Genomic DNA, 20074 nt, shown 5'->3' on the forward strand with positions numbered 1-20074 from the left:
TCAGTATTGTCCCTCAATGCGTTTGGGATGGAATGCATAAAAAGCCAGACTGATGGGAAAATGTTATAACTTGAGATGGTCAATACCTTGATACTATTGTATATGTTTTTCAAATGTTCAAATTTTGAAGAAAAATCACGAAGCACGATTATAATTATAGACAAAATAGTTATCTCAATAACTGACATTTTATTCTCTTGGTTACAGTTTTATATTGAGAAAATTGGACTTCTCAATCTAGACAAATACCATATTAAATTCTTCTCTAGGATCTGGAGGACTTTTAGGTGTTTTGAATACCTATATACTCCTATTGCAGTTTCGTTATCTCTTACAATTAAGCTATGCGAAACCTTGGAAGAAAAACAGCTGTAGCCTAAATCCTATAAATGTTAAATTGTATGTGGAAGAGTGTAAGATTACCGTGATGTACATCTAACATAACTTGACTAATTCCAATATACTTTTTTTCATTTGCATTATCTATACTTACATATATGGTAGTTATATGTATATCAATCTAGCATTCCTACATTTACAATATTTCCCTCTCAATGAAAGCTTTCGTAAAACGCTGAAACACGTGCTCTCGTAGAAAAATGCATCAGCTGCACAGACAAATTAGCACAATTCCGCATTTGTGCACTTTGAGCTATTTTCTTCCCCTCCTCCATAGTTTTTGCCTTGAAACGAGCGAGTAAACATACATACATAGTATATCTTGTGCGAGCGCCACAAAATACTTGTAAATATGTTAATTGATGTGTTTCCATCTATATGATAGTGCTAAGCAATGATAGAAATAATTGTCTGCTCGCTAGTCCATTTGTATGACCACATACATATATCTGTGTGTGTAGTTACGTTGAGGCATCACGTTTTAAATTGGTAATGGGGCACGTTTTACATTTGCAATTATAAACAATAGAATGCTACTTGTTGGTTTTGTTTGTGTGGAGAAATCAAAATCCAAGCAGTTGTGAGCTGGTGTGCTTTTCGCTTTTCCACTTTCCATTTAAAATGCAAATTTATTCTACTCTACTAATCAAGCGTTACGTTAAGTAATCTTTTAGGATAATCTATATTTTTTAATTACAGTATTAATTAGAATATATTAACGTGCAACACAAATTGAGACAATTAATTATGCAATTCAGCGAATTACGCCAAGCAATTCGCTTCTATGACACTTTCATATTTAACAATTATCGACTTTCGATATTGTTTGCTCTTCTCACCACAATATTGATAAATACTTGTGTATTCGTTAGTTTTTTAGAATTATCAAGCAATTTTAAATGATTAGAAATTCAGTATAAAAACAAAAATTATGGTTATTGTGCGTGCAGGCCGGGCAGTGAAGAAGTGCACGCATTTCTGGTGAACTTAAGTCAGAGTAGTAAGCAATTAACATGAACTCAAAAGCGACAAACTTATACGCGAGCATTCGATTTAGCAGAAAATTGCGCATAAAGTTAAAGTACAAAGCAAACTGGCTTGGATATTTACTTAGCTGAAAATGCCCACAGGCTAACTAACAAAATTAGAAGCAACGCTTGAAAAACGCTCAAAAAAGATACTACCAAGAAACGTAGTTAATTAATTCTGCTGGAAAATAAGTTGGTTTGCTCATAACGAGAAAGGTTTGAAGAATATCAAAGTATATCACAAAATCAGTGGAAACTTCTAAATATCACGAAAAATGTTTTTTCCTTTAAATCGCATGCCAAGTACAATTAATTTGGCAGTCGCGAGCGGTGGTAGTGACTTAAAAAATCGCTTAAAGTTTAAATAACACATTACTTATCAAAAATAAGAAGGACGTTAACGTAGGTTGCATCCAAGCTAGAATACCTTTCATAAATATAAGAAAATCCATAGAAGAGCTTGATTTCAGGCAGTTTGTTCGCATGACAGCTATATGCAATAGTGATCTGATCAAAAATTTGTTTGGAAATTATAGCGCAGCTTTCAAATTTTGTGAATATATGTACCTCGTATGTAATCTATAGCTATGCTGGTCCGATTTAAATTTTTTTTTGGTATTGTAGTGTTATCCTGGCGACTAATTTGTGAAAAATTTCGGGAATATATCTTGAAAATAAGAAATTTTCCAAACAAGAACTTCATTTTCATCATTCACTTTCTATGACAGCTTTATGCTGCATTGATCCGATATCATGGTTAAAGTCAACAAATTTTACTAGAAGCATTTTACGTAACCTCCAGCGTAAATGTTAAAAATCCAATAGATTCTAGTTTTATGTATGTATGTACATAAGTAGTGTGGCCAACGGCCAGATATATATATATGGGATAAGAAAAGTGAATAGTAAATGGTGTTCACATTGCATACAATGTGCCGAAAGTAATCTAAAGAAATAATTTCGAAGCGTGACTACAATTTTTTAGCAAATTTTTTTTTGTTGTATTCCGGTTTTATACATTTATTACGGTTTCCACTCGCAACGACTGATAGTTAACGGCATTAAAAAAGGCCATTAACCAAACGACCCATCGGCCAATGCCCACTAGCAGACCAATACATATTCCACGTCATGCCATGCCACACCATTACAAAGAGTGGACAATGAATAAAATCGAAAGAGCGAACAGCCAAAGTGTAGATATTTGGTGTGCAATTAAATGGCCATGGCATAGCAAATCGGATTACGGATGCCAACACAAAGCAACGGTTTGCTTGAAGTTGGGTTGTAAGCGCGCTGGTGAAACTGTCCATTGGAGCGAGTATGCTGTTCACTTGTTGATGTTTGGCGGTTTGTACAAATAGAAATATATAAAAAAGATAAATTGTGTTATGCCGTGGATATAGCGGCATGAAATGCTTTTAAGATTAATCTTGTGATTATGTGAGTGTGATCAATCATTTTCGACAAGAGCCACTTTTGGACAATTTTATAATTTCTGTGTAAATATTTGCATTTTTTTTTATTTGAAAGTCACTACTTACAAAATGCTTTACAAATCTGTGGGAATAAAAACCAAAGCTCATTTTAAAAGACCCTTGCTGAAGTTTCTACAGAACCGAAAAAAAAATTGTTTAATAAAAATAAAATATAAAAAATCGATGTAGCAACAAATGTTTTCGTTGCTATGCATTTTCATTACACAAATGTGATAAAGAACAGGTTACTTCTGGTCAAGTAGTAGTAGCTACAAAAGCAACAAAATTATTGACGTAGAAATCGTAGCAACAGCTGGTTAAGCCGGCTGCTTGGCGCACGAACTTTCCAAAAAGCTACACCAACGGTAGAGTCAGAGCCAGAATCAGCAAAAATCACAAAACCAGATGCCCAAAGCAAATAGGTAGAAATTAAAAATAAAACACACACCGCACAGACTGAAGTATAAAACAGAGGTTGAAAGGTTGTTTCGGTAGATGAAGCGAATGAAGAGCGAAAAACCAGCAATGGCGAGTGAGCAACAGCCGAACAGTCGTACGTCCGCAAAGCAGAAGTGAATGTTTTGGCTACCGGTAAGACAGGCTGCTTGTCGCTCCGACTCGCCAACCGAGTGCCAACGCCGCTGTGTTGCTTCTCGTAGAGTTACAGCTGCTGCTCTAACTCGTTCACTACAAACGCAACAGACACGCGCCCGCTCAAGGTCGTACGTTTCTTGTGAAAGCAAACTGTCTTTGGCTTGCTGGCTGGTTAGTTGGTTGGTTGCCTGTCTTGGTTTTCTTGCCACCAATCGTTGGACAGCTGACGGCGGAAGTGCGGCGTGCGGATCGAATTAACAACTGACTATTCGCACTATACACGTTTGCTTGTATGTGTATTTGTACGTATGTATGATGCAAACAGGTCTATGGTTATAGTAGTGTATAGTATAGCATACAATGTGTTAAACCGGAACAGGCGAAACTGTTAAAAATGTTGTACAGAAGTGGTTTTCAAGACTCCTGCTCTGATTTCATTATAATAACTTTCTTTTTTATTGCTTTTATTTAATTTTTTTTTATTGCTGCTTAGACTTGAATGTAGAGTAATAGTGTTCAAGAACGCCATATCGACACGTGTTTGCTAATTAGAAGTGAAATGACAAAAGCACCATAATTCGATCGTTGGTAAAATAGAAATAGAATACTCAGAAAGAAGTTGTTTTTTTTTTAAACAACATGAATATGAATTTGATTAAAATTACGAATTTAGGTCAGAGACCCATTTTTCATATGATATGTATGTATGTAGAAATGTGAACAATCGTAGAGTTGTAAAGAAAATGTTCGCATCCATTTTTGTATTCACTTACTGTCTTCTCTTGATAATCATTTTTGAATTTAGCGGTAATACAAATCTAATCTAACTAGGCAATGTTGGCCCATACAATCAACATAAAGCAGAAAGTTCAAATTTTCTTTAGTAATTTTGATAGCATAGTCATAGTCTACTCCCTCTATGACTATGCTATCAAAATTAGCAGATATATGGCATAGGCGACAATATATCTTTAATTTTTTTATTTTTATTACTACTATTATTACTAAAATATTAAACGCGTAAATTTTATATGCGAAATTTTTCTTAGTAAATAAAATAACTTAATATTTAGTTGAACAAAAATAAGAGCAAAGTTAACTTCGTGACAAGTGAACTCATCCTAATACCAATTGAGCGAAATCGATAATTATTAGCTTTCGATAACTTCTATTTACTACAAAGCTGCATTTGTATTTCAAGAACAAATATTTCTTCGTCGGTTATAGTGTTTAAAATTTAAATATATTTTAAATCGGTTTTCAATTCAAATGTTTAATTCATGATACCCCCATCTACATATGTATGTATATAAAAATAAAATGCATTTCAGTTATAGCATTTTATTTTTCACCAAATTCTATAAATATTTCACCAATAAACTAAATACTTAAGAATTTCCGCTGTTGCTGGTTGCTAAACGAATTAAAATTCTCGAATCCATTTATGTTGATTAACAAAAACAAAAAATGGAAAATATTTTTGCGTTCGAGCAAAGGTATGTGAATTTTAAAAGATGCACTAATAACAAGCAACATAGCAAGCAACCAACTTTTCATATCATCAATGTCTCTGTCGCTTCAAAATGCGCCGAAGCGTGCCTCTTACATGGTACATGTTTTCCACTATCAACAACAAAATGACTTGAAGTTGTTGTGTACGTGAATGCGGCGACGTCTTTGTTGTCAACAATATCGCTTGGACACTGATTGCTCTTGCTATTGTTCGCATTGCCAAATGCGGCGGGCGAAGGGTGCAAGCAACATTGGTTGAAAACAAAGTCGAAGGAAATCATTAGCCAACAATCTAAAAGCGCCGGCGACTCGCTAATGAATTGTTGTTGAAAGGGGTATGTAGGGGGGTGTGAGGTGTCAAAATAAAACAAAAATAAAATCGTATCGCAGGCAGCTATCTCCGCTGCCTGGTGTGATTTGCACGCACTCACGCATCTGGTTATTTTGAAGACATTTCCAAGTGTATGCCCGCCTGGCGTTACATTCCGATGCGTTGAATTTATATGCGCACACATACACAACACGTATGCATTGTGTTTATATGTATGTATGTATATGAGCATAATTGTGCCTACGTTAATGGCCCCGAACCGGACCAGTTTACGAGCGCGACGCTAAGTGAAAACACACACACACAGTCGTAAAATGTGAATGTGCGCAAGCAACGTTGACGATGACGTTGGAGTTGGAAGTTGGCAGTCAGCGCGGACGCTGACTCTGACGTTAACCTGTGCGAACCAACACATTCGCTGATTTAATGCTGTAAGATAGCTGTTTTTAATTTGATTTTTTTTTCGTTACTTTAACAATATTGCTGCTTTTTGAGTGTTGCGACCAAAACAAAAGTGCAATAATTTTTCGGCCTTGAGATGACTTGGCTTTTATAACTAACCAAAGCGCTGACGAATGAACAAATGGAAAATTTAAAGCAATAAACATGCATACATATGCATGTAAGTATATATGTATATACTATATGTGTATTTTCAGCAGCTGACAGCAAGGCAGCTTGATGCAAAGATTAATGAATCGTTGGTGTAAAAGCTTGATACTTTGATTGCCCTGTTGTTGTCTGCGGCATGAAAACCAGGCTTTTGCTGTATTTTTTGTTTACTGAGGACGCTTGTCTGGCATAATGTATATGTACGTGCGGTTTTCATAGTAATTTTTTTTTCTATAAATATACAAAATAAAATTTGTATTAACAGTTATTTAGGTACAACTGAAACGCGTTTTTGGGCTGTGAAGAAATAAAATCTCTAGAATTCATCTTCTTAAAAATTATCGTATGATTTTTTGTGATTTTTTTATAACAATAATTTTCATAGAACGTTAATTCATTAAAGTTTCAAGTACAAATTCGGTCCAATGAGTATAATACATACATAAGTATGTATGTATTTCCTATATTTAAAACATTTTGCCTTGAAACTTAAGTGTGAATAATACAATATAAAACAGTTATCCACAATTACAGTTAGTGAGGAACCCCTTTGCGATCTTTCAAACAAAAGCGTCAATTAATCTTTTAAGCTGCAATTAAGGATTCGAAAATATAAATCACCCGAGCTTTAATGCATTTTATATGTATGAATGTCTTATAATTGCTTTATGACATTTTATTTAAATTTATTATAACCCGAAGGGATTATGTTAAGTTCTCTAAGAAGTTATTTAACACCCAGAGGAAAACTGAGGTGCTTCAAAGTATGTACATATGTACATATACATACTCGTATATTTGTATAATTGATCAGTTGTGACGAGTTGTGTCGATTTAGCCATGTCCGTCTGTCTGTCGCTATATGCGCAAACTAGTCCCTTAGTTTTGAGTTATCAATTTTTTTCTCTCCAGAAAACTGCTCTCTTGTCATAGCCACCGATATCGGACTACTATAACATATGGTTGCTATACAAACTGAACGATCAAAATAAAGTATTTGTGTGGAAACTTTTTTATTTGTATAGGGTATTATAACGACGGTCCAGCCGAACTTTACTTACGTTTTTTCTCGTTATAATTACTTTATGACGTTTTATTTAACTTTATTACAGGGACCGGAAATAAGAGTTATTTTACAATTTTTAATAAAAAAAATCATACGTAAAGGAACATCGTAGAAAAGTTTTGTTTACACCATCATGATTTTTAGGTGAACTATATGCGAAATATTGTATGATTTTTAAATTTAGATTTTTATATATTTAGATCAAAAATAAAAGTTATTTTTGATTTCTATTTTTTTAGATCAAAAATAAAAGTTATTTTTGATTTTTATTTTTTAGATCAAAAATAAAAGTTATTTTTGATTTTTATTTTTTTAGATCAAAAAATAAGTCTTACTTTTGGTTTTTATATTTTTAAATCAATAATAAAAATAAATTCAAAATTTGTGGCATAATATGTTTCTTAATTTCTGTTAAGCTTTAAAGTAAAACTAAGGTGTACGGTTATAATAACAGCAAAAAATAAATAAATAAAAATTTTGAATTGATTTTTATTATTGATTTAAAAATATAAAAATCAAAAATAATTCTTATTTTTTGATCTAAAAAAATAAAAATCAAAAATAACTTTTATTTTTGATCTAAAAAAATAAAAATCAAAAATAACTTTTATTTTTGATCTAAATATATAAAAATCAAAAATAATTTTTATTTTTGATCTAAATATATAAAAATCAAAAATAACTCTTATTTTTTGATTTTTTCGATAAAAGTCATAAGAGTTACGGTCCTGCTTTATTATTATTTGCTATAGCGTCATTAATTCCATTACATTTGTAATATATATTTGCAATATGTTATCAGTTGATTGCGAAATTTACACATTTTCAATACATATGTATATTTGATGTATGTAGTTTCCACACATTTCATACCGGCTTGAAATCATACGGAAATTTATATAAAAAAAATTATAATTATTGCACTTTTGCAATTTTTAGAACAAAATCAAGTCTACGTGCACTCTAGGGTACATACATATGTACATACATACATACATATATAATTGTATATGAATCATTTCGGTACAACAGTCATTTGCCTCAAGAAAATTTTCAAATATGTACAGCGGTTATTCGGTTGTTAATTGTAAAAATTTTTTCTTAACATTAAGAATTCATATAAGTAAAATTTTTTAAAATCATTCATATTCCTAAGCATATACATATATTACATATTTGTATGTATATGCACCTATTTATTACCACAATTACATTTATATACATTTTATTTCAGTAAGCTGTTCTTTTTTGCGAAATTTCGAAGTGGTTTTATTGTTATTGCAATATTGCATTACACTTCCATTACAAAAGTCTTTATGTATATATGTAACTGTTTGTTGGTGGTTTTTTGCGGTGATTTTTCCATTCACTATTTTTTATTACTGCTTGCTATGCTATGGTTATTTTCGGTTAGCCGTGTGCTTGTAATATTTGAGGTGTGTTTTTACGGTGCTGCCTTTGGGTGTTGCATAATTTATGCCACACCAGGAAACCTGTCGTCGCGGCGAAAATGCACTCAGATTTTTTTCGTCTAAATTACCATTATTCATTTATTGCGGCAATAAGTAGTTTTGGTTGTTTCTTAGTCGGTATGTATGTATGTACATATGTATATACACCAACATTTGCACATACATATGTACATATGTATGTGTGTAGAGATGTATGTGTTGTTAAAAAAAATTTAATTTGTTTTACAAATTTACATGGAAAAAACCAATGAGACAATTAACTTGATCCTATAGAAGTAAATACTTTTTATGATTTTTTATTTAAAAATTGTTTTAGGTTATTACACCTTAATTGAACGGAACAATTTCATTAAGTTATTTATGCCTAAATACATTTAAATTGTGTCTCTTGAACATATTTCAATCTTTTACAAACTTATTTTTTAACTAAATTATTTTTTTCCATCTTTTTCCAGTAAGCTCCGGTGTGCCTCATACAGTTTATAAGGGAAACCATAGAAAATACACAAAAGAATGTTTGTTAATTTACGATCGAAAAACCGGTGGTATTACGTTCGAGAAGTTAAATCATAATATTCAAGTAAAAAAGACGAGGTAAGTTCGAATAGCAACAAAATCATTTACAATCCTAAAAATCACCATCAAATAGGATTTTTGGAAATTTATTTATTTTTTATAATATTCAGTTTTATTAGAATCCGTTTTCTTATTATTAAAATGACGTTGAAGTAAACAAATAAATTATTTTTATTTTCTTTCATTTTGTAATAAAATTATTATTATTTTCTTTAATTTCGTAGTAGAATTTTAAAAATTAATACTATTTATATTTTTTTTAATTTTGTAGTAAATCGTTAAAAGTTATTATTTTTTCCTTAATTTTGTAGTAAACTTAAAAAAATATTTTTTTTTAGATTTAATAAGACATATAAACTAGGGCGTAGCAGAATTGAGTTTTGAGATTTGAATAAATTCGCGTTAAAGCGTTTAAAAATTTAACAAGTAAATTGTTTTTTGAGTTATTGAAAAAAGAAAATTAAGACAATTTATGCATTTTAATTCAGTTAAAAAACAGAAACAAAACATGATCATAAATATTATTGCGAGTATTATGTATTAGTTTTCAGGTTGCACATTTTTTATTTCAAAATTTTTTATAAATATTGGATTTGAAAAAATAAATAATTTTACCATATCGAAGATGAAGTCTTTTTGCGGGCTCTGGTTCAAAAGGTTATAACGCGAAGTACAAAAAATAAAAATTCTAAAACAAAATAAAAGTTCTAAAATAATTTTTATAATTTTTATTTTTAAATTTTTGAGATTAAACCTTTTATTTTATTTTTTCAATTCGTGAATAAATTTTCAATATGTGTTTTGGGTTTAATTTTATTTTCGATTCCGTATTTGACATTTATTTTTTTGCTTTTCAATCCGACATTTGGAATTAAAAAATATTTTTAGAAATTTTTTAATTAAGATTTTGGAATTATAAAATAAAAACAATTTTAATTCAATTTTTTTTAATAATACTATAATAAAAAAATGTATTTATTATAATTTTTATATAAGTTATAAAAGTAACTAAAAGAGCAAAAAATTTCAAATATATGTATTTATTTGAGTTTTATTTTTTCGTACTTTCCAATCTGGTATTTCAGATTAAAAAAAATAATAAGATTTTGGAATTGCAAAATAAGAAGCAAATTTAATTAAATTATTTTTTAATAATGTAAAGAGTGATTTTTTAAGAGCTTGATAACTTTTTTAAAAAAAAAACGCATAAAATTTGCAAAATCTCATCGGTTCTTTATTTGAAACGTTAGATTGGTTCATGACATTTACTTTTTGAAGATAATTTCATTTAAATGTTGACCGCGGCTGCGTCTTAGGTGGTCCATTCGGAAAGTCCAATTTTGGGCAACTTTTTCGAGCATTTCGGCCGGAATAGCCCGAATTTCTTCGGAAATGTTGTCTTCCAAAGCTGGAATAGTTGCTGGCTTATTTCTGTAGACTTTAGACTTGACGTAGCCCCACAAAAAATAGTCTAAAGGCGTTAAATCGCATGATCTTGGTGGCCAACTTACGGGTCCATTTCTTGAGATGAATTGTTGTCCGAAGTTTTCCCTCAAAATGGCCATAGAATCGCGAGCTGTGTGGCATGTAGCGCCATCTTGTTGAAACCACATGTCAACCAAGTTCAGTTCTTCCATTTTTGGCAACAAAAAGTTTGTTAGCATCGAACGATAGCGATCGCCATTCACCGTAACGTTGCGTCCAACAGCATCTTTGAAAAAATACGGTCCAATGATTCCACCAGCGTACAAACCACACCAAACAGTGCATTTTTCGGGATGCATGGGCAGTTCTTGAACGGCTTCTGGTTGCTCTTCACCCCAAATGCGGCAATTTTGCTTATTTACGTAGCCATTCAACCAGAAATGAGCCTCATCGCTGAACAAAATTTGTCGATTTCGAACATTTCGAACCGAACACTGATTTTGGTAATAAAATTCAATGATTTGCAAGCGTTGCTCGTTAGTAAGTCTATTCATGATGAAATGTCAAAGCATACTGAGCATCTTTCTCTTTGACACCATGTCTGAAATCCCACGTGATCTGTCAAATACTAATGCATGAAAATCCTAACCTCAAAAAAATCACCCGTTATATTATTATAGAAAACGATTTTATATTTATTATTAATCTTATTTTTTATAAGTTATAAAAGGAAAAAAATCAAATGTGCATATGTATGTATCTCTTATTTTATTCTACAGAAATTTTCGATAACTTTTTTATATTACTTTTTTTATTATATTTTATTGAAAAAGCAGAAAGTGCTTATATTCACAACATGTAACTTTTAATAATAGTTTTAATATTAATTTTTTTACATTACAAATTTAAGTGTTTTTAATGATTCTGTTCCAATATTTATTTTAAGTTTGCTTACTTACTTTATTAAAACTGTCCGCTTGTTGGAATATTGAGATATCCATAAGGATTCTGTGTTGACCCTAGTACTAACGGGTGATTTTTTTGAGGTTAGGATTTTCATGCATTAGTATTTGACAGATCACGTGGGATTTCAGACATGGTGTCAAAGAGAAAGATGCTCAGTATGCTTTGACATTTCATCATGAGTAGACTTACTAACGAGCAACGCTTGCAAATCATTGAATTTTATTACCAAAATCAGTGTTCGGTTCGAAATGTTCGAAATCGACAAATTTTGTTCAGCGATGAGGCTCATTTCTGGTTGAATGGCTACGTAAATAAGCAAAATTGCCGCATTTGGGGTGAAGAGCAACCAGAAGCCGTTCAAGAACTGCCCATGCATCCCGAAAAATGCACTGTTTGGTGTGGTTTGTACGCTGGTGGAATCATTGGACCGTATTTTTTCAAAGATGCTGTTGGACGCAACGTTACGGTGAATGGCGATCGCTATCGTTCGATGCTAACAAACTTTTTGTTGCCAAAAATGGAAGAACTGAACTTGGTTGACATGTGGTTTCAACAAGATGGCGCTACATGCCACACAGCTCGCGATTCTATGGCCATTTTGAGGGAAAACTTCGGACAACAATTCATCTCAAGAAATGGACCCGTAAGTTGGCCACCAAGATCATGCGATTTAACGCCTTTAGACTATTTTTTGTGGGGCTACGTCAAGTCTAAAGTCTACAGAAATAAGCCAGCAACTATTCCAGCTTTGGAAGACAACATTTCCGAAGAAATTCGGGCTATTCCGGCCGAAATGCTCGAAAAAGTTGCCCAAAATTGGACTTTCCGAATGGACCACCTAAGACGCAGCCGCGGTCAACATTTAAATGAAATTATCTTCAAAAAGTAAATGTCATGAACCAATCTAACGTTTCAAATAAAGAACCGATGAGATTTTGCAAACTTTATGCGTTTTTTTTTTTAAAAAAAGTTATCAAGCTCTTAAAAAATCACCCTATATTATGGTTATCCGGTTAATGTAATACGTTTATTTTTGTATTTATTCAAATATGTCCGATATTATTGATAAATTTTATTTAATTCTAAAAAACAAAGATCTCTCGATTTATCCGGATGTCTTCTAAATGAAAAATAATCATAGATAAGCTCTCTTAAGATAAGTTTTATAATGTGTAATAGTTATTTATTTATAGTATTTTTATACCAATTATTTAAATATATACTCAAGTCAGTTTCTAATGTTTACTAAAAAAAATTCTACTTTAACTTTTTTCCAGGAGTGAGATGACAAACAAACCAAGTGCGATAGCTGCTAGCGCGAATGTAGCACCGCAGCAAAAACTAGAGAATAGTACGATGCGCATCACATCGAAGACGAAAGTGTCGACAGGGAGTCGTCGTAATAATATAAGTAAGTTCAACAAATCAAAGTCATATACAAATACCCAGTTATATTTCCAACTATGTGCTCTTCATCATTTTTACAAAATTAATAACATCACGTCTTCATTTCTTGCAGTTGATTTTAAGCCAAGAAACTCGCCATCCGCATCAGCGTCCCCGTCTGCACCGCCATCCATACACAAAAGTCCACAATCAGCGCCGGCGTAAGTATTACATAATATGCGCTAATAATTGTTGTGTAATTTATTTGATTAATTTGTTATTTATATATATATTTTTTATTGTCACAGCTGGAATGCGAATAATACGCAAGCCACGCTGCCCAGCATTCCAATGATCTTCGATGACGACGATGATGGCATGTTTGGACTGACCGCCGCCGCCACCGGCAATAGTCAAACGCATGGTGGCAGTGGCAGTGATGCGGCAAATATGTCTTCATCGTCCTCCGCGTCGAGTCATAACAATTCAGCGCACGATTATCACATGCAAATGCAGCAGCAGCAGCAGCAACAGCAACCGGCGCCGACCAAACAGTCTAAGCAATCGCATCGCAACAATCAGAAACGGCAAAACAATTTGAACGCAGCGACGGCGACGTCTGCCACGAATGCGGTGCCAATAGCACAGAGTCATTGCAAACAGACGAAGCACAACCGCATAGAGCAACGAAGTATGTCTAGTGTTTTTTTATGAAATTAAAGAAACAAATTTTAAATAAGTTATTGTTTCTTTTAATATTGAAACATTTTTATTTCTTTTGTTTTTTTTATAATTTTACAATTTCTATTTTTGTTTTAGCTTCCTCGCCACAAACTTTTGCACAGCAGCAGCAGCAGCAGCAAAGGCAGCAACAGCACAATCTCTACCAACAGCCACAACAGCAATCCAACAACAATCGCATGTACCCGACCAACTCATCGTCCTCAATGCAAATGTCTAACGGTGTCACTGGTGGCTATCACAATAGCAACAATATGTCCATGGGCAATCAAATGTTGCACCATCATCAGACACAACAACAACACAATATGCCAGGCATGTCATCGCCGCATGACAGCGACGCAGCCATGGCTAGTGCGGCGGCGCAGCTCGAACAGGTGAGTTTTTGATTTTCGCCATTACACGCAATACATTTACATACATACATTTATATGAAATGATTAATAACTGCAACATTCTTTTTTATAGCAAATACGTGGTCTTAGCTCATCCAGTTCGAGTTCCAGCTCGGATTCGAGCGGCAGTGATTGTGCCAGCGACTCTGACGACAGCAGTGATGAAGAGGATCAACAACAACAACAACAGGCGCAACATCAAATGCATCAATTGCCCAATTTGATGTCCGCGTTACCACCAATGTCTACAACTGCGCCACAATACAATCGCAATACGCCTTCGTCTGGCTATGCGTCTAATAATAGCCACACCAACAATAATGGTGCATTTACAAGTGATTTGCTGCAAAACGATCTGCAATTATCATCGAACTCTTCCGATGAAGATGATTAGTAGAATATATTTATATAGAATTACACACGCGCTACATTAAAAAAAGTATATGAAAAATATAAAAACAACTAAAATATACAATTACATGCACATAGGAATATTTGTTTGCTATATATACAATTTTTTTTTTATTTCTTGAATATAATGTGCGTATGTATTTTAAGCGTATTGCTTTAGCTATGGATTATACTTTAGGCAACTAATTTTGTTTAGGAGTTTCTTTTTTAAATTAATAATAATATTATATATATTTATAAATTGAATTTCAAATTTGCATAACGCTTGCAAAACTGAGCATACATACTCTTTTTTTTAATGTATATGAAATTAAAATGCTGAATTTATTTGCAATTGTAATATAAACAACAACAAAACGCAGTGCGAACGAAGCTAGGGTGGAAGGGAGTGAGGAAGTTAATTTAATACTAGTAAAATTTAAAAGCAAACCTTAGCAAGGCAACATTGCACACTAAATGCATGTATGTAGTAGGTCTAGAAATCTATAAAGCGCAAATAAGTACCAAGTGAGGCATAGCAAGTTGAAGGCGAACTTTTGTAGAAAGCAGTGCTTTAAGTGGAAATCATTAAAAAATTGCAAATAAAATAGTGTAGTTGCAAATAACAACAACAACATAGTAAAATAACGCAAAAATGCCAATTTGTACATAAAACTAAATAATATTTTCGGTCACTTAATTTTATACAAAATAAGTTCAGTTCCACAAAAATGTTTTGTGTGCTACGTGAATCATTCAAATAGTGAAGTTTATGTGCATAAGTCCAAAGTAGCAAAAAACTTACAGCAAATATGCAATCAGCAACGGTGCAGGATTAAGAGATTGATAAAAACAAAAACAAAACGAAAAATAATTTGCCTAATTTAGTAACATATAAGCAAACATACATACATAAAAAACCATTTACAATGAAATGCTATACATACATAAATCATGAATGAAGTGTAATATGAAAGAAAAACGAATGAGAGAGAGAGAGAGATTTTGCAAAATTACGCAATTTATTTATTTATTAGTGCTTTTTGCTTATTGGCGCGCTGAATTGTTTGCTACACAAATGTGACAGAATGTTAAAAGGGATAAAGTTGGCTTAAGTGCGGTTAGGTATTTTGCTTTTTACCAGAAATCTGCGCATAGTTGTTATAACTATATTTGATATTGAAATCGATTGATTGAAGCAACGGATAAATTAATCTGGAAGCTAAAACTCAAAGGATAATTGAAATTTCTCTTACTAACCTAAGTCGACTTCAACCAGTTTGACATATTGCAACACTTATGGCATATTATAAGGTACTGTCGAATTTTAAATAACAAAGAAAATTTACTTTTTTTTTACAATTTTTGTTATTACCAATTATTATTTCACTGAGAATAGCCTAAAAAATTGTGCGAAAATTATTCACAGTTTAATGCAATATAAATATGGTAAATATGGCCGTTTTTATTTTTAGCATAAAGCAATAGTTTACTAAGTGCTGTGTGTTTCTTACATTCATTTAATTTTCAGACTTATTTCTCCAACTAGATAATGTCTTAATTGAAATATTGAATTTTCGAAATTTAATTATAGCATAAATCTACAAGTAGCACAAAAACTTGTTTGTATATATTATTTTTTTTAGTAGTTATTTGCGAAATTATGGTTTGTTTTATTTATTTATTCAATTAAATTATGTTTTTTAAATATACTCACTAGAAAAAATCTGAAAATTTATTAATTAAACATATTTTTCGAGAAAATGTTGTATGTGTGAGAGGCATTGTGGCCACGCCACAGCGGATTTATTAATAAATTTCTAAAAATTGCAAAAATTAATATTGAATATTGTGGGCTTTATTTATGTATATATAATTTTTAATTAAAAGCTAAATTCGAGAATTTAAAAAAATATATACACATTTGTAAATAAAACCTCATTTTTTTCTTTTGTAATTGCCAAAAAACAAAATAACGAAGCAATACTCGTTCTTAATGAACTCTTATCGCGGTCTATTCTAAATACATATATACACTTTTTAATTTGCAATTATCGCCTTGTTATGCTTTGCTCACTCAGCTGCCCCAGCAAATAGCAATCCACATCAAAATACATGCATTCACACACACATTCATATATGTATATAAATAAATGTCTAAAAAAGTTGCCATTTCAACTGAAGAGAGGTTGTAAAATCAAAAACAAAATAAATTAAAGAACAGCGCTGTTACATTTAAACACAACAAAAATGCTACAAAAAATTAGTTGTAAAAATATTTATATAATTTGATGTTGCTTGGTGCAATCATGTGGAAGAAACTTGCAAAAAACAAAAACAAAGATTAAATAGATACATACATACATGCACTCTTCTATTAAAAAAGACTGTGGTATATTTTTCTCCTGCTTTGTTTTCTTAGCCCATTTAACCACTACATTTGAAATTGAATTCTCCATTCTCAAATCCTGCTTATGACGTCATTTGCCAGTCAACTTCCAGTCATGCCTATGTTAGCAAATAATGTACTTCTTCCCCCCTTAAAATAAATTCTCAGCTTGACTTGTTATAATTTTACTATGTTAAATTTCATAAAAAAAATTTACTAACTTAATGTTAGCGATAAGTATATAAATTTATGTGCATTGCTTTTAATTGCTTTTAATCATTATTATTTTGTAATTTGTTACAATAAACGCATAAAGACATTATTTGTTTTGTTACATAATTTTTTATATAGCGCAAAAATATAATATTAATGAATTTATATAAATATGAAAATGAATGATTATCAAATTTATTGCAATTGATCAATTGTTATTATTGCCGATAATATTTTTATGTCTGCCACGCTACAGTCCTTAGTTTAATTATTATTATTATTGAATTGATTATTAATTTAAATATGAAAAATACTATTACAAAAAAATTAATAAATATGCGAAGTGTATATAAATGTTAATTTTTACATTTATATATTTACTGCAATATATATGAGCAAAAAGAGAGTTTTATTTCAATTTTTGATTATCAATATTTTTTATGAATTTACTTAAAATTAGTTTTTTTTCGTTTAATATACTTTCGGTAGACTTTATATCGTATACATCAGACAATATGTGAGTTTTGTTTTTTATATAACGGTGCATATTTGTGCTTAGAATGAATAAAATAAACTTTCCCTAGACCCCATATAACTAGAAAGCCTTATGTAGCTGAAGACACTTTCCTGACTATAATCCTTGCAAGTTGCAAGAGTATGAAATATTAGGTTATACCCGAACTTAGCTCTTTCTTACTTCTAAAATGTAGTTTTTTCTTTATTATTATTAAATTAAATTTTAAATAAATTTAGTTATTCCCAATAAAAAATATATTTTTATGAAATACATTTTAAATAAATATATATTTTATAATTTTTTTATTTAGAACTAATATATACATACATATTTGATTCAAGTGATTTGATATAAATTTTTTTGTTTTTTTTTTATTAGTTAATTTTGATTTTTAATTCTTTTTTTTACTACAATACTTTTTAATTTTTTTTTAATATTGTAATACTTTGTTTTTTGCTATTCCTGGCGCAAAATATTAGTAAATTTGGAATTTTATTTTTTTTTACAACTTTTTTTATATTTTTATATATTATTTTATTTGTTATTCCTGAGGCAAATATAATATTAGAAAATTTTGATTTTTAATTCGTTTTTTTTACTACTTTTCTTATCTTTTAAAGTATATTATTTATAATTGCTTCATTTCAGGTAAATATTAGGATTTAATACCGGTTTAAAGTTTTATCCACTGATTTCATTCTGCAATTTTGCTTAAAAATATAAAAAGTTTTTACTATAATATTTATGTATTTCAGTAAATTTTCTAGCTAACTTTATTTTTTTTTTTCTTTGTAAATTTTAGTAAATGTATTTGGAATTTAATTTTAATATTTTTTTTTTAGTTTCATAGCTAACTATATGAAAAAATGTATACGCCAGTCGAAAGTAAATAAAAAAAAATCATTAAATGCTAAGTCAACAATCTCATAAGCCTCAAAGCCTATTTAACAAAAGAATTCCAAAATTGAAAAATTTATTGAAATAATTTTAAAACACTATGCCCTAATATTTTACTTTCAAAAGCTGATAGTAAGAAAGTTTACAAAGAGTTAACAAAGTTTGGTTACTTTTAATTGGACAAAAATTTGTTATATTTTTAACTACTCAGAATTTTATTTATTAATGCAAATTTTGTTGTTTTAATTTTTTTTAATTAGTATGTGGTAATAGATGTTTATTAATGATTAAAAATTTCGTTTCGTTAGTTCGTTTTTATTAAAAATACTGCTTTTTCATAAACTTGTAATAATTTTCCTATTTTTTAATTAACTTAAAAATATATACATATTTCAAAAATTAATTTAATTATTTTTAATTTTTTATAAATTTACAATTTTATTTTTTAGTAATTATACGAGAGCAAAAGCTACCGCTTATCAACAACCGTCATAATAATAAATAACGACCGTCTAAAATTTACTAAATTTGTCAATAATAGCATTTTGTGTCAATTGATTTACTTTATTACACTAACAATCGATTTTACAATGCCATCCATATCTATTTAAGAATGCGTATTGATTGCAATTTATACTGTCCATTAGTTGTCGTCCATTTTTTGGCAACATTCCCCCAAAACGTCTCAACCGAATATTCGTTCAACGACTAAGAACGAAAGAAAAAGTAAAATATAATTATAAGAAGGAGAAGATAATTCTTTTAATTACATGGAAATATCGCGCAAAAGTATTTAGTTGGCTAAGTACCAAACTAAGCAATATATATTTTTTTTGGTTAGAAATGACGCTGCAAGGAGTTTCCAAAAATACTTTTTATTATAATGTTAAAAATTATTATATAACATTTTTTTCTACTTTTGCTGATAACTCAAACATTGTAATTAATAAAAAAAAAATAATATTGAAGCAAATATTTTTTAAACATATTTGAGTTTCTTGTGCCTATATTATTTTTTGTAAATTCTCAAATTTTTCTCCAAAATATTTTGTTGAAACTTATCGTTATGAAGTTACCAATAGAAATGTAAACTTAAGATGGTACATAACGAAAATGTAATCGACTAATGAAACAAAAACCGAAAAAATTAAATATAAATTCTAATAGTGCTAGTAATAGAGATTAAAACAATTAAATAAAAAAAACACAAAAACAACAAATATTCTTAAGTTACAAACACCCCCTCAAATTAAATGCCTTTAACATGTATTAAAATGAAATTCACCTAATACTAAGTCCAATAAAATAAAATAAAAATAAAAGTAATTTAAATAAATATGTATGTACATACATAGAAAAAATACCTAAAGCAAAAAATAATTAATAAAACAGAAATTAGTTTTATTTAAGGATTTAAATTAATAAGGAGAAGTTGAAGCGAAACAACTGGAAACAGTTATGGTAAGTGTGAGTTAAGAAAAAAATATTAATAATTTAAAAACGATTTCGGTAGTTTGATTTAAGATTTTTTATTTTTACACTTTTATATAAGTGTGAATTTAAAAAAAAATATACTAATTTAAAAAAACGATTTCAGTAGTTTAATTTAATATTTTTTATTTATTAATTTTAAATTGTGTTTTTATAATTAAGTTTTATATTTAACAGCAAAAATAAAAGTAATTTA

General features: G+C 30.2%; 1 protein-coding gene across 2 annotated transcripts in view; it reads left to right on the forward strand.

The window, feature by feature from the left end:
• LOC105224527 (ell-associated factor Eaf) overlaps positions 1 to 19607 on the forward strand; it is a 42199-nt gene extending 22592 nt beyond the window's left edge. For both annotated transcript variants that reach the window (XM_011202634.4, XM_029549523.2), the window contains exons 4-9: positions 8948 to 9086; positions 12737 to 12870; positions 12979 to 13066; positions 13154 to 13536; positions 13665 to 13963; positions 14055 to 19607. In XM_011202634.4, coding sequence (XP_011200936.2) covers positions 8948 to 9086; positions 12737 to 12870; positions 12979 to 13066; positions 13154 to 13536; positions 13665 to 13963; positions 14055 to 14375 — 1364 coding nt within the window. In that variant the 3' untranslated portion in view covers positions 14376 to 19607. The remainder of the gene's footprint in view (positions 1 to 8947; positions 9087 to 12736; positions 12871 to 12978; positions 13067 to 13153; positions 13537 to 13664; positions 13964 to 14054) is intronic.
• The last annotated feature ends 467 nt before the right edge of the window (positions 19608 to 20074 follow it).

Source organism: Bactrocera dorsalis, chromosome 3 (genome assembly GCF_023373825.1).
Source record: "Bactrocera dorsalis isolate Fly_Bdor chromosome 3, ASM2337382v1, whole genome shotgun sequence".
NCBI classification, from domain to species: Eukaryota; Metazoa; Arthropoda; class Insecta; order Diptera; family Tephritidae; genus Bactrocera; species Bactrocera dorsalis.